This window comes from Miniopterus schreibersii (assembly GCF_964146895.1).
Source record: "Miniopterus schreibersii genome assembly, chromosome: 8".
NCBI lineage: Eukaryota > Metazoa > Chordata > Mammalia > Chiroptera > Miniopteridae > Miniopterus > Miniopterus schreibersii.
In genome coordinates this window covers 705,542-717,989 of record NC_138109.1, presented here as the reverse complement: position 1 = coordinate 717,989, position 12,448 = coordinate 705,542, and the positions used below count along the sequence as shown (strand labels likewise).

Below are 12,448 nucleotides of genomic sequence, written 5' to 3'. Positions count from 1 at the left end.
CACAGCTGGAGGTCCCACATGTCCTGTCTTAAACCTCCTACGGCCCAGCCGACGTGGCTCAGTGGTTGAGCCTATGAACCAGGAGGTCAGGGTTCGATTCCCGGTGGGGGCACATGCCTGGGTTGTGGGCTTGATCCCCAGTAGGGGGCGTGCAGGAGGCAGCCGATCAACGACTCTCATCATTGATGTTTTTCTCTCTCTCTCCCTTCCTCTCTCTGAGATCAATAAAAAACATTAAAAAAAACACAACAACAAAGCTACAGGGATCGAATCAGGGTGGTGCTGGCATAGAGACAGACAGAGACCAATGGGACAGAACAGAAGCCCACAGTGAACCCTCACACCTGTGGTCACACGACTTCCAACAAGGGCGCCAGGACCACCCATGGGGAGAGGACAGTGTTTTCAACAAACAGGGCTGGGAGAGCCGGACGTCCACACGCAGAAGAGTGAACCTGGACCCCTACCTCACACCACACACAAAAGTTAACTTGACATGAGTCAAAGACCTAAAATCAAAACTACAAATCAAAACCACAGCGAGACACCACCTCACACCCATTAGGATCATTACTATAAAACACAACAGAAAACAGGCACCGACAAGGACACGGAGAAACTGGAACCCTGCACACCAATGGTGGGGACGTACAATGGTGCAGCCGCTGTGCAAGGCAGTGTGGAGAGCCCTCCAAAAACTACAAACAGAGCCCTAGCCAGTGCGGCCCAGGAGGTTAGAGCGTCACCCGTACACCAAAAGGTTTCAGGTTCAATTCCTGGTTGGGATGCATCTAGGAAGCAACTAATCCATTTCCCTCTCTCACATCGATGTTTCTCACTCTCCCTTCTCTGTCTTAAAAAAAATCAATAAGCATATTCTCAGGTGAAGATTAAAAAAAAAATCTGTAAAACCGATTAAATTCATACTGAACAGAATGTGTAAGAAGGTGTTTTGCTGAAAAAAAGGGCTGGGCTGGTGCAGCACAGTCCTTCCAGCTGGACATGCCCAGGTGCCACGGTGCAGCCACATCCCTGCCACGATGCAGCCACATTCCTGCCACGGTGCAGCCACATTCCTGCCACGGTGCAGCCACATTCCTGCCACGGTGCAGCCACATTCCTGCCACATGCCCATCTCTGGCTGTGGTGCATCAGTCCATCCAGCCCTCCTGGCGAGGGCCTCACGTGGCTCAAGGACAACTTTACATCCCTCTGACCTGATCCCTCACACGCACCCTCGGCATTGGGCTGAGCTTCTCAAGGCCGTGAAAATGACCAGGAACATGGGCACTGGGGCTATGGGGGGACCACAACAGGGCTGTCCTAACTGTCCGAGATTAGCATTAAAACCGAGCCAAAGAGTAAAATCCTGGAGAGAATGTCAACCCTCAAACAGCCTAGGAGCCTGGGAGGCCCCGTGTGAGGGGGGCTCTGCCCACTGCTGACCAGCAACATGAAGCCATCCTGCTCCTTGTGGCCGTCAGACAGACGACGTCAGGGCCCAGAACGAAGGTCGTGCCCATGGGAGACACTCAGCCGCCAGCCACCCTGGCTCCCCCACCACCCACCACCTCCCGCCGCCTCCCAGCGCTGGTGGAATATCGTCCCACAAACCCCAGATCTCCCACAGCCTCAGAGCCACACGTGAGCATCTTGAGGACCTGTGCGCGAGACGGGACTCTGGAGAAGCTCAGCACATTCTCCAAATTCCCCCCTTTCTACCTTGGGCAGAGACCCGGGTCCTCAGCGTCTCATGACCCCCACATCCCCGGCCACAGCAGAGAGAGGCCGAGCCAATCCCAATGACCCTCCCCACACGGGGCCGGTGAGAATGTGACCCAGGCCAGAGCTCCTGGGCCAGTGTGCCCCCTGGACTGCCCCACCTGGGCTGGGCCACTGCCAGAAAGTGCCTCCCTCACCCCTTCCCAGCCTCCAAATCTCAAGCTACACCCCCATCCCTCCCTTCCCCACCTCTGCCTTCACTGATCACCTGCCTCCCGCTTGGACGGTCGGGCTCCCACTGCCCCCTGCCCATCCAGTGCATGCGGCTCTGAGACTGTGCCCCTCCCTCTTGACAGACACACAGAAAAAGGCAGGGACACCAGCCAGAGAAAACCCACAGGAGGCCTCATCATCTGCCCACTCCCAGTAGAGTCATCATGGGGTAAATGGTCCTAAGCCACAGGCCACCAAAAATGCCGTCTTCCCCTTGCCGGCAAACACATCCACATTCAGCCCGCCGCCCGCGGCAGTCAGAGGAGAGGGTGGTACTCACTGTCTTCTCCGGGGCACGGCATGCCGGGCTGCTCGGGGATGCTCGGGAACACTACACGGAGGGGGAGAGACAGCGTCAGTGCTGGGCACCCGTCACCCGGTGCAGTCTCACGGGCAGGCGGATCGGGCTGACCACACAGGAGCACAAAGCCCGCGTGGCCGACGACCACCTGCTTTTGGGAGACGCTCAAGGAGGCAAAGACCTGGGAACCCAAGTCCCTCCTACAGGAATTCTGAAGGCACGGGGACGTCTGCGGAGCCGTCAGGGATGCGGACACAGAGCCTGACGGGTGCCAAGTTAACATGGAGCGGGAGACCCAGCATTACTATAAAAACCGATGTCTGGCACTGGCCGGTTTGGTTCAGTGGTCAGAGCATCCGCCCGAACACTAAAGGGTCTCGGGTTCAATTTCCAGCCAAAGGCACATGCCTGGGCTGGGTTCCATCCCTGGCCCTGGGTCAGGGCACGTACAGGAGGCAACCGATCGATGTGTCTCCCTCACATCGGTGTTTCTCTCTCTCTCTCCCACTTCCACTCTCTCTAAAAAGCAATGGAAAAGATATCCTCGGGTGAAGATTAACAATAAAAAAACCCAGCGTCTGAAAGCTCGCCACACTCCGCGTCTCTGTACTCAAGTTCACCATTAAAGGTTGTCAAATATGCAGGACTTCCTCGGTTAGTTATTAAAACAGAAGCTTAGGAAGCACGAAAACTAAGCTAAAACAATCTTTTTCCTAACCTGGGAAGCAGTGAACTTCTAAAGCACCTTAGCTGTGAATGTCGAAGGTGCCGTAAATGTGCTTACACCACAGTGATAAAGTGGACCAGGAGAGCTTTCAAATCTAAACCATGTTTATAGAAAGAGCCACAAAAATAGGGTGTTTCAGCCAACTATTAACCCAGCGTTAGAGAAAACGGTGACCAGTTTCACGCTCTGGTCGGCCACGCGCCTAGTCGGCCACAGCTGCTGGAGCCACGCTCTTGGGCCCCACAGACATCCGGTGGAAAACCCCGGAAGTGTGGGGAGCACAGTGAGAAACCTCCCACTAGAACTGGAATGACAGTATTTTGATTTATACCCCAGCTCTGAGCCTAACAGGCTGGGGAAAGCTGTGAGCCCGGGAAGCCACAGGGAAGGTCCGGTGTGTCCCTGAGCAGTGCTGCGGGACGGTCCCTGCTCTGCCCCGGGCTGTGGGTCCAAACCCTTGGGGCTCCGGGAGAACTGCAGGCAGCTGAGCGGCCCGGCTCTGAGGCTCATGGGGACACTGGCCCCCAGGACTCATAAGCAGAACCCAGGCTTCAGTGCCAGCGAGAAGACACACCCTACGGATTCTAGCAATAAGAGCGATTTTTATTTGGGTTAATAATATGTAAAAGAAAAAAAGGAATCCAAATTGCATTAGGCTCAACACCTTAAATTCTCTGGTGCCCTAAGATTTTAAACTGTGACCCCCATGTGGCTTCCAGTCCCCGGGTGGTCTGGCAAAGATGAGCTCCCGTGTCCCCAGACGGAAGAGGGCGGCCCCGGAGAGCCCTGCCCCCTGACCCTGCCGCGCCCGCCACGCCCGCCACGCCGGGGACACTGACCGTGAATGATGAGCCCATCGACCCGGTGCTGACAGGACAGGCGGAAGGCCTCCTCCAGCTCCATCTGGGAGGACACCGTGCAGGGGTCACCTAGGCGGCAAGACACGGCGCTGAGGCCACAGCAGGCCTAAGGCAAAGGGGTCCCCTCGACGCGAATCCCCCCAGGGCAGAGGGAGGTCCCAGAACAGCCAGCCCAGGCCCCACATCAGAACCAAACCACCGCAGGAGGAGGCGAGGTCACCCTCAGCCCCAGCCAGCCACCCGCAGAGATAAGCTTCACCAACTTCCGGGCTCGCACGGGACCCAGAATGTTCCTCTTAGGTCAGTCCCAACCCGGTGGGAAAGGCTCCTGGTCGTCCACCGCTGTACGGGGAACCCAAACAGGCACATGCTCCCCCACGTCCTGGGCTGACAGCTGACGGTCACCGTCATCCCGGGGAAGGGGGTCTCTCCTGGACAGTCTCCCAACCCCTCAGCTTTCTGGGGTGTGTCTGACTGTGAGGGAGTAGGAGGGAGGGAGCCAGAGACAGAGACAGAGAGACAGAGAGAGATAGACAGAGAGACAGAGACAGATAGAAACAAAAACAGAGACAGAGACACAGAGACAGAGAGAGAGAAACATAGAGACAGAGGCAGAGAGACAGAGACAGACAGAGACAGAGAGAAACAAAGACAGGGACACAGACACAGAGACAGAGAGACAGAGACAGAGAGAAACAGAGAGACAGAGAAACAGAGAGACAGCGACAGAGAGACAGAGACACAGACACAGAGAGACAGACAGACAGAGACAGAGAGAAACAAGACAAAGACACAGAGAGACAGAGACAGAGAGAAACAGAGAGACAGAGAAACAGAGAGACAGCGACAGACAGAGAGAAACAGAGAGACAGAGACACAGACACAGAGAGACAGACAGAGACAGAGAGAAACAAGACAGAGACACAGAGAGACAGAGACAGAGAGAAACAGAGAGACAGAGACAGAGGCACAGAGAGACAGACAGAGGCACAAAGACAGAGAGACAGAGACAGAGACAGAGACAGACAGAAAGAAACAGAGACGGAGGGATCAGAGTGAGGGGGGCCTGGCTACACTTTCCCTGAGAAGTGGAGAGCCCATCCTTCCAAATCACCCACAGGAAAGCCCCCAACATGAGACCAAGGGTCAGGTAAGAAGGGTAAGGATGAGCCCACGGTGGGGCCGGGACCCCTGCAGTCCTCCCCGGGGGGTGTCTCACCTGCCCACCCCCACCCTCCCGCAGACGGCCAACCTCTGTCCAGGACAGACCCCTGCCCCCACTGGGGAAGCTGCCGGGTGGTTTTCCGCCTCCCCATGGAGGGCGGGGGCAGCCAGACACCCCCTGATGGCAGGTGACCCAGGGCTACCTTCGCTGTCCACCCACTTGAGGGTGAGCGGCTGCCCCTGGTGCAGGCTGCACATCTCTCTCACTTCCGCACAGAGCTCCTCGAAGGTGGTGGCGGCATCCAGGCTGGTGATGAGGATGTCCCTGGGGCAGAGAGGGCGGGGCAAGTCACCAGGGCGCATATGTAAGTCACATTGAACTCGGGTTACTGATTAACCGAACTATCGACTAAATAAATGAGATTTTCCCAGGACCACTGACCACAGTTTTGTTAAATTAGCTCCACCAAGGCCCCTGCGCAGAAAAGGACGACCTATCCTGGCGCCTGGACGGCAGAACGCGCCCCCTAGTGGAAGGCGGGCAAGCAGGGGCCCAGGCACCAGGTTCCAGTTCTGCCCAAAAGGTCACGTGGGGGGTGGGAGTGGACACAGGCCCTTCAGGTCAAGAGCATCCACTTCATTAAGTCGTCCCCCAAACCTGGACAGTGCGGACAAGAGGGTCACATCCAAGGACTAAGGGCCTCAGGAAGGGGGGGCCTGGTTGGGGAGGGGCAGGGTGACCTGAGGGCGCCCCAGAGGGACCATTCAACTGCCTCCTGCACGATTTTTTTTGAAAAGCCAAGTCACAGAGTGCTATTGCCTTTTCTCTTTTCATCCAAAAATGGGGCGCTGACGCAGGGAGGCTGGAGATGGCTCGGGGATTCTGGGTCACCCTCGGATGGCTGGCCTTGGGGGGAAGGGGAAGGCGGGAGCGGACAGTTCTGCCCCCCCATGCCCTGAAACAAGCACCAGTCCTGTCCCCTCACCAGAGGGCAGAGAAGGCGCTGACTCAGGGGGACGTGCCTGCAGAAGCTGCGTGGGAAGCTCACCCTCAGAGCCGAGGCTGCAGCTGAGGGGAAAAGGCACCCACATTTCACATCCCGAGGGTGCAGAGCCCCCAAAAAATCTGACGGGCTCTGAAACATCCCAAACCACAGACATGGGGGGCTGCTTGGTGTTAGCACCGCTGGCTCCTGAATCCCACCAAACTAGTGGCTATAAAGTCTCTGACCACAGGACAGTAAGCCCAGGGCCACCAGGCTCCAGGACTCGTCCATCCGTGGGCAGCACCTTGGCTCAACACAGCAGCCCAGGGCCCCGCCCACAGGCCTTGCTCACCCTCACGGCCCCCCACTGCCACCCCTTCACCCTGGAACTGGCCATCGTCTGCTCACAGACCCTCAGCACCTGCCCCCAGCACCCCAAGCGGTCCCCCAGGACAGACCCAGCCTGTCGTCACCATGGCTTGTAGTGTCTCAGCAGATGGGGAAACTGAGGCACAGAAGGGGCACATGGCTCATGAGTGAGGGCTCCAGAGACAAAGCTCCCACCCCCGTCTCCCCCATCACCCTGGGGTCACCCAGACCTGGAACCCTCACTGCCCGGCACACCCGTCACCTGGCCCAGTGCCCACAGCCCTCCTGCCCCAGGAACTCTGGGAGTCAGGGTCTGCCATCCCTTCACCTTTGACCTCTCCCTGCCCCAAGACCCTCCCCCTGCTTTCTACCTCCGAATGGAAGCTAGTGTTTCACCCCCAGGACCCCAACACTGGAAGCACCCAGCATCAGGGGCCCCTCCCCACCCAACCGCAACAAGGCCCGACTTCAGGATCATTTATTTCTATGACCTTAGGAAAGCAGGGCGTCCCCAAACCCGCCAAGCATCACCCTAAAAAAAAAAACACACCTGAAAAATGCAGGTGCCGTGGGACCTCACTCAGACTTTGGTGACCACACACCCTCCGAAGGGCCCCTGGGTGGGAAGGAGACGTGGACAGCGGGAGGGGCACGGGGACCGGGAGGAGCCCCCCAGGGGCGGCGGGGGGCTCCCCTCTTTACCAACGGGGTCTCCCACGTGCCTGACCCTCAGCCCCTGGCCCTGCTGCACAAAAGCCACCTCGTCCAGGTGCAGAATCGGACCCGGACCCTCGGGGTTGGGGTCCCTGAGCGCTGAGCTCGGGGGGGGGGGGGGGGGGGGGGGGGGGGATTTCCTGCCCAGCCTCAGGGCCGCCAGGGAGGAGCTGGGCCTGCGAAGGAACCCGGGGGGCAGCCCTCGGCAGAAAGAGGGGTGCGGGAGGGAGGGGAGCAGTGCGGGGGAGGGAGACGGAGGGGAAGAGGGGCCGAGCGGGAGGAGCGAGCCCGGGAAGGCGGCGCGTGGGGCGCGGCCCCATCCCCGGGAAACCGACTCAACAGGTCACGTTACCCCCGGTAACCAAAGCGCTCCCCGGGGGCCGCAGCCGGGCGGACGGGCGGCGGGTCCACAACTCGGGGCTGCGACGCCCCCCACCAGCCCCCGCCCCGCGCCCCCGCCCGGCGCCCGCGGCCGTCCTGGGGGGACGCCGGCCGTCGGGGGGGGGCAGGGATGCCGCAGGCCCGGGGCCCCCCACGCGCGCCCGCGGCGGGGCTGGGCGCGGACACCCTCGCGCTGAGGGTCACCTCTGATCTTCACCGGGCCCCGGCTCTCAACTCTAAGGCTCCGCGGCCGACCCGCAGCTCGCCCGGCCGCACCCCCGTCCAGCTTCCATCGCGGCCCCGCCTCCCATCCCGGAGGCAGGACCCCCACCTTCTCCGGCGGGCTCCCCCAGAAACCCTCCTTCGCTCGGGCTCTGCCACCAACCCCCCAACCGCCCCCCACCCCGGCTGAGGACGGCGCAGGGGGCAGGGGGGACCTCACGCCAGACCCCAGACCAGAAACACCCGGGAGGTCAAGAGCCCGAAGCCCTTCCTCCGGCCTGAGGACCCGCCCGGGCGGCGCCCCTCGGGCAGACCCCACGGGCCGCAGCTTCGGGGGCCGCCGAGTTCACGCGCGGGGTCACCCCCACCCAGCGCCCGGGGCAGCGGCGACCCGGCTCCGACCCACTCGGGCGGGAGCAGCAGGGGCGCCCGGCTCTTCCTCCGGCGCCGCCCCCACCCCCCACCCCCCGGGGCTTCCCGCGGCCCCGGCCCGCCGCCCGCGCCCTCGGCGGCCGCTCGCCCATTTCCCCGCGGGGCAGGTCGAGTCCGGCGCCGAGCGCGGCCGCGGGGCCGTCGGCGTCGGGAAGGTGCGCCCCGCCCGGGTCTTTCGCCGGGAGGACCAGGGAGCCGGGGCGCTAGGAGTCTCCCCGCGGGGCGCGCCCCCAGAAGGCTGAGCGCTCGGGGTCCGGCGGCCCTTCCAGGCGGCGTCCGCCCCGCGAGTCCGAGCGCAGGGAGCGCGGGGGCCGGGGGCGCCCGGGGCCCTCCCGGCGCAGGAGCGTCAGGACGCGGGGACCGGGGCGCCCAGATCCCCTCCCGCGGGCGCGCGGCTCACCCGCTGTAATGCGCCTTGAGGCGGACGCGGCCGCCGCTCCCGTCCATCTTGGGGCCCGTCCTGCTGGGCATGGCCGCCGGGCCGTCAGCGCTGCGCCCCGGGCGCTCGGGCCATGGCGCGGGGCGCGGGCGGCGGGCGCGGGCGGCGGGCGCGGGCGGCGGGGCGCGGGGCGCGGCGCGGGGCCCGAGGGCGGCGGTCCCGGCAACTCCGCAGAACTTGCGCGGCCGGGACGGGGCGGGCGCGGGGGGGCGGCGGGCGCGGCGTCCGGGGGGGGGGGCCCGAACATGGCCGACCCAGCCGGCGGCCAATCGGCGGGGCGGGCGGTCCCGGGGCGGGGGCGGCGGCACCTGCGGCCAATGAGGGCGAGGCGGGGCCGCCACCTGGGCCAATCCCCGGGGGACCCCGCGGCCGCGGCCCAATGGCGGGGCGCGGGGCCGCTACCTGTCGGGCGGGCGGGGCCCACCTGCGGCCAATCGGAGCGCGCGCGCCCCGGCTCTGCCCGGCAACCTTCGGCGGCGCGCTCCCCGCCCGCCCGCCCGCACCCCGGGGCCCGCGGGTCCTGGGGGGCCCTCGCGGCGGCGCCCGGGGCGCTCGGACCGGGACCCAGCTCCCGCGCCGGGATCGGCCGCCTCGAAACCGCAGCCGTCGGTGCCGACGAGCCCCGGGCGATGCCAGGGCGAGCGCCCATCTAGGGGGCAGCGGGGAGGGCGCGCCGCTGACCTTCGGGGAGCCGGGCGGACACCGGAGCGCGACCTCCCCCGGGGACCCCTGCGGTCCCGAGCTCAGCCCCCCCCCCCCCGCGGTCCCCAGCGCGCTCCGACGGCGCGTCCCCCGGCGGCCCGTTTACAGATGCGGAGACTGAGGCCGGAGGAGCGGAGGCCGCGCCCGAGGCCCCGGCGGAGGGAGTCCAGCCCCGCTGCAGCCCCGGCGGAACCCACGGCCCGCGGGGGGAGGCCCGTCCGCGCCCGGAGCCGCTCGCTCTGCGCCTGGGCGAGGACACTGCGTCCGCCCGGCTGCCCGCGGCCGCTTCTGCCTTCGCGGCGTCCCCCTGGCGCTGGGCCTGGCGGTCGCCTTCAGGCGCCGTCCGCGCCCCTCCGCCCGCGCCCTCGGGGACCTGCCTCCTAGGCCCCCTCCCCTATATGGGGGACTGAGTTTTCCTGGGGAGCCCACCCCTTACCGGCTGCGTCCACCCGACCCGCACCTGCAAGGGGGTAGCAGGACCGCACCTGGGCTCCAGGTCTGCAGCCCCTCATCTCGGACACCCTGCCAAGCCCGGTCCTTGGCCATCACCCCCCCACCTCCCTCCCCTTCCCCATCTACTCCCTGCCAAGCCGCTCCTCGCCTGGACAGCCCTCGCCTGGACAATCCTCACCTGGCTAGTCCTCACCTGGATACCCCTCGCCTGGACAGCCCCCACCTGGACACCCCTCGCCTGGACAGCCCCCACCTGGACACCCCTCGCCTGGACACCCGTGAGGACTTCCCATTCACTCACTCACTCTTTCATTCCACAGATGGTTCCCGGCGCCTCCTTGGTGCTGGGCACTGGAGGGACCGTGGGGAACCAAAGGGACCGTCCCTATGGTCAGAGATTCCGTGTTCTTCCTGGACCCGGCCACAGAGAAACCTGCTGACGACCCACCTCTCACCTACTTAAGGTGCTGGGGACTCTCCCTTCTTGGACAAAAAACCCCACTAAAAACAGGCACCCCGCACGCCTCCACCCACCGGCCCCTTGAGTCTGTCTGCATCCCTTAGGCCGCCTGATCTCTCCTGACACCTTCTCTGAGCCCTGCCCCCACCCACCACGACTCCTGTGTTTTAAACCCACGATGGTCCCCCTGGCCCGTCGCTCAGCCCCCCAGACGCCACCGTGTCTGGTTTGATCTCCACTCAGGGCCCATACAAGAGGAAGCCAATGACACATAAGTAAGTGGAACGACAATCCACGCTTCTCTCTCTCCCTCTCCTCTAAAATCAATTTTTAAAAAAATTAAATACAATGGTCACCCCTCACACGTGGTTTTTCTTAATGGAAGAAACTTGTTTGTTCTTTAAAATACATTTTTACTGATTTTAGAGAGAGGAAGGGAGAGAGAAACATCCGATGAGAGTCATTGATCAGCCGCCTCCTGCACGCCCCCTGCTGGGGATCGAGGAGCCTGCAACCCTGGCATGTGCCCTGACCGGAACTCGAACCCATGACCTCTCAGTTCCTAGGTCGACACAACCACTGAGCCACACTGGCAGGACAGACATTTTCTTAATTGACCCTTGCGGGATCCCCTTAGAAACTCTCACTCTAGAATGCCTCTCTCCCACCCACCCCCACCCCAGGCTGCCTCCTCCCAGCAGGCGCTGGCTCCTAATGCCACCCCAAGCCCCCACGGCTCCCCTGCACCTGATCCCCACCACACACACCTCTCCTCCTAACCTCCCTCTACCCTGCTCTTCACCACGGTGCCAGCACCACCTGTCCAGGTCCTCAACTTGAAGGCCTGGGAGGCCCCTCTGCGTCCTCCCTCTGACGCCTCCCGCCCTCCCGCTGCAAACCTGGAACGTTCCACCCTCAACATACTTCCGGATTCCAACGCCGTCCTGCCACCTCCATGGCGACCACCTGGGCCAGGCCCCACCCTCTGCCCTGGGGTTTTTGCAGCAGCCCCAATTTCCTTAAAACATGAGTCAGTCTGTGTCCGTCTGTCTGGTGCTCAAAAATCCCCAATGATCCCCACTGTTCTTGGGAAAAGCCCACAGGCCCTGCAGGGTCTGGACCCCCATCTCTTTCTGCCCTCGTCTCCCACCATCTGCACCCCGGCTCACTCCACACCAGCCACCTGGCCACCTACCTCTTGCCTCAAGGCCTCTGCACCTGCCGTTCTCTTTCCCAGGAGCACCTTTGCCCAGGCCCACACTTCCTTTAGATCCCACCCCACCTCCCCTCTATTAGTCTACTCACCACCCCCACCCGTGGGTGACTCCTCCAGCATGGGCACACAGCTCCATGGCCCTCAGTTGGGTTTGCCACGTGAGGGGAGCAGTGTGGCACTCCCGGAGAGGAACAGGAATCAGCCACGTGAGCAGCAACCAGGGAGGCAAATGTGTGACATGCAGCCCCTGTGCAGGCCCCTCAGCCGACCCCGTTCCACCTCCATGGGCACAGGCCATCCTGGAGGGGGGTCCTCTGACATCCCACAGCACCACCACCACCACCCCCCCGTGTCCAGCCCGACAGGGAAGTGGCCCAACCCTTGAAGCTGCTGCAGGCGGACAGGCTGGCGGGCGGCCGTTCCACTGGACACCATTTCTCACCATGCCCTAGCCGAGGCCCCGCCGGACACAACAGCCCAAGTCGAGCCCCAGAGCCTTTTTTTTTAAATCCTCACCTGAGGACATGTTTTATTGATTTGAGAGAGAGAGGAACGGGGGACTGGGGTGGAGAGAGACATGAATGTGAGAGAGAAACATCGATCGGTTGCCTCTCCTATGTGCCCCAACCAAGGATCGAACCCAAAGCAAGGTATGTGCCCTGACTGGGAATGGTGCCCACAACCTTTGTGGTGCACAGGACAATGCTCCAACCGGGGCCCCAGGGCCCTTTCTAACCAGGAAAAACCTTGCTGGGGTTGGAGCCACAGGCATCCAGCATCCCCTGGGCACTGGCCTGGCCTCGGGTGCCAACTGGGAGCCTCCCTTCTGGAGGCTGGTGCCTGGGTCACTGTTCTCTGTGGGGTTTCAGGAGGGGGAGGCAACTGTCCCAGGAGGTGTTCCTGGAGGAGGCTCCACTCCTGGGTCTGGGACCACATGCAGCCCCTGCCTGGGGTGAGGGCACAGGGGTCTCCTGCGGTGCCCAGAAGAGGCCACGTCCCCTCCTACCCTCCCTACTATCTCTCCTCC

At 63.0% G+C, this 12,448-nt stretch overlaps 1 protein-coding gene across 3 annotated transcripts in view; it reads right to left on the bottom strand.

Annotated features, from left to right (window-relative positions):
* PRKCZ (protein kinase C zeta) overlaps positions 1–8,690 on the bottom strand; it is a 68,970-nt gene extending 60,280 nt beyond the window's left edge. For 2 of the 3 annotated variants that reach the window (XM_081144254.1, XM_081144255.1), the window contains exons 1-4: positions 8,552–8,690; positions 5,251–5,372; positions 3,863–3,952; positions 2,276–2,326 (exon numbers count right to left, since the gene is read on the bottom strand). In XM_081144254.1, the coding sequence (XP_081000380.1) occupies positions 2,276–2,326; positions 3,863–3,952; positions 5,251–5,372; positions 8,552–8,622 (334 nt within the window). In that variant the 5' untranslated portion in view covers positions 8,623–8,690. Of the gene's footprint in view, positions 1–2,275; positions 2,327–3,862; positions 3,953–5,250; positions 5,373–8,551 lie in introns of those variants that run through there. The other variant, XM_081144256.1, reaches the window with a different exon arrangement.
* Positions 8,691–12,448: the final 3,758 nt, after the last annotated feature.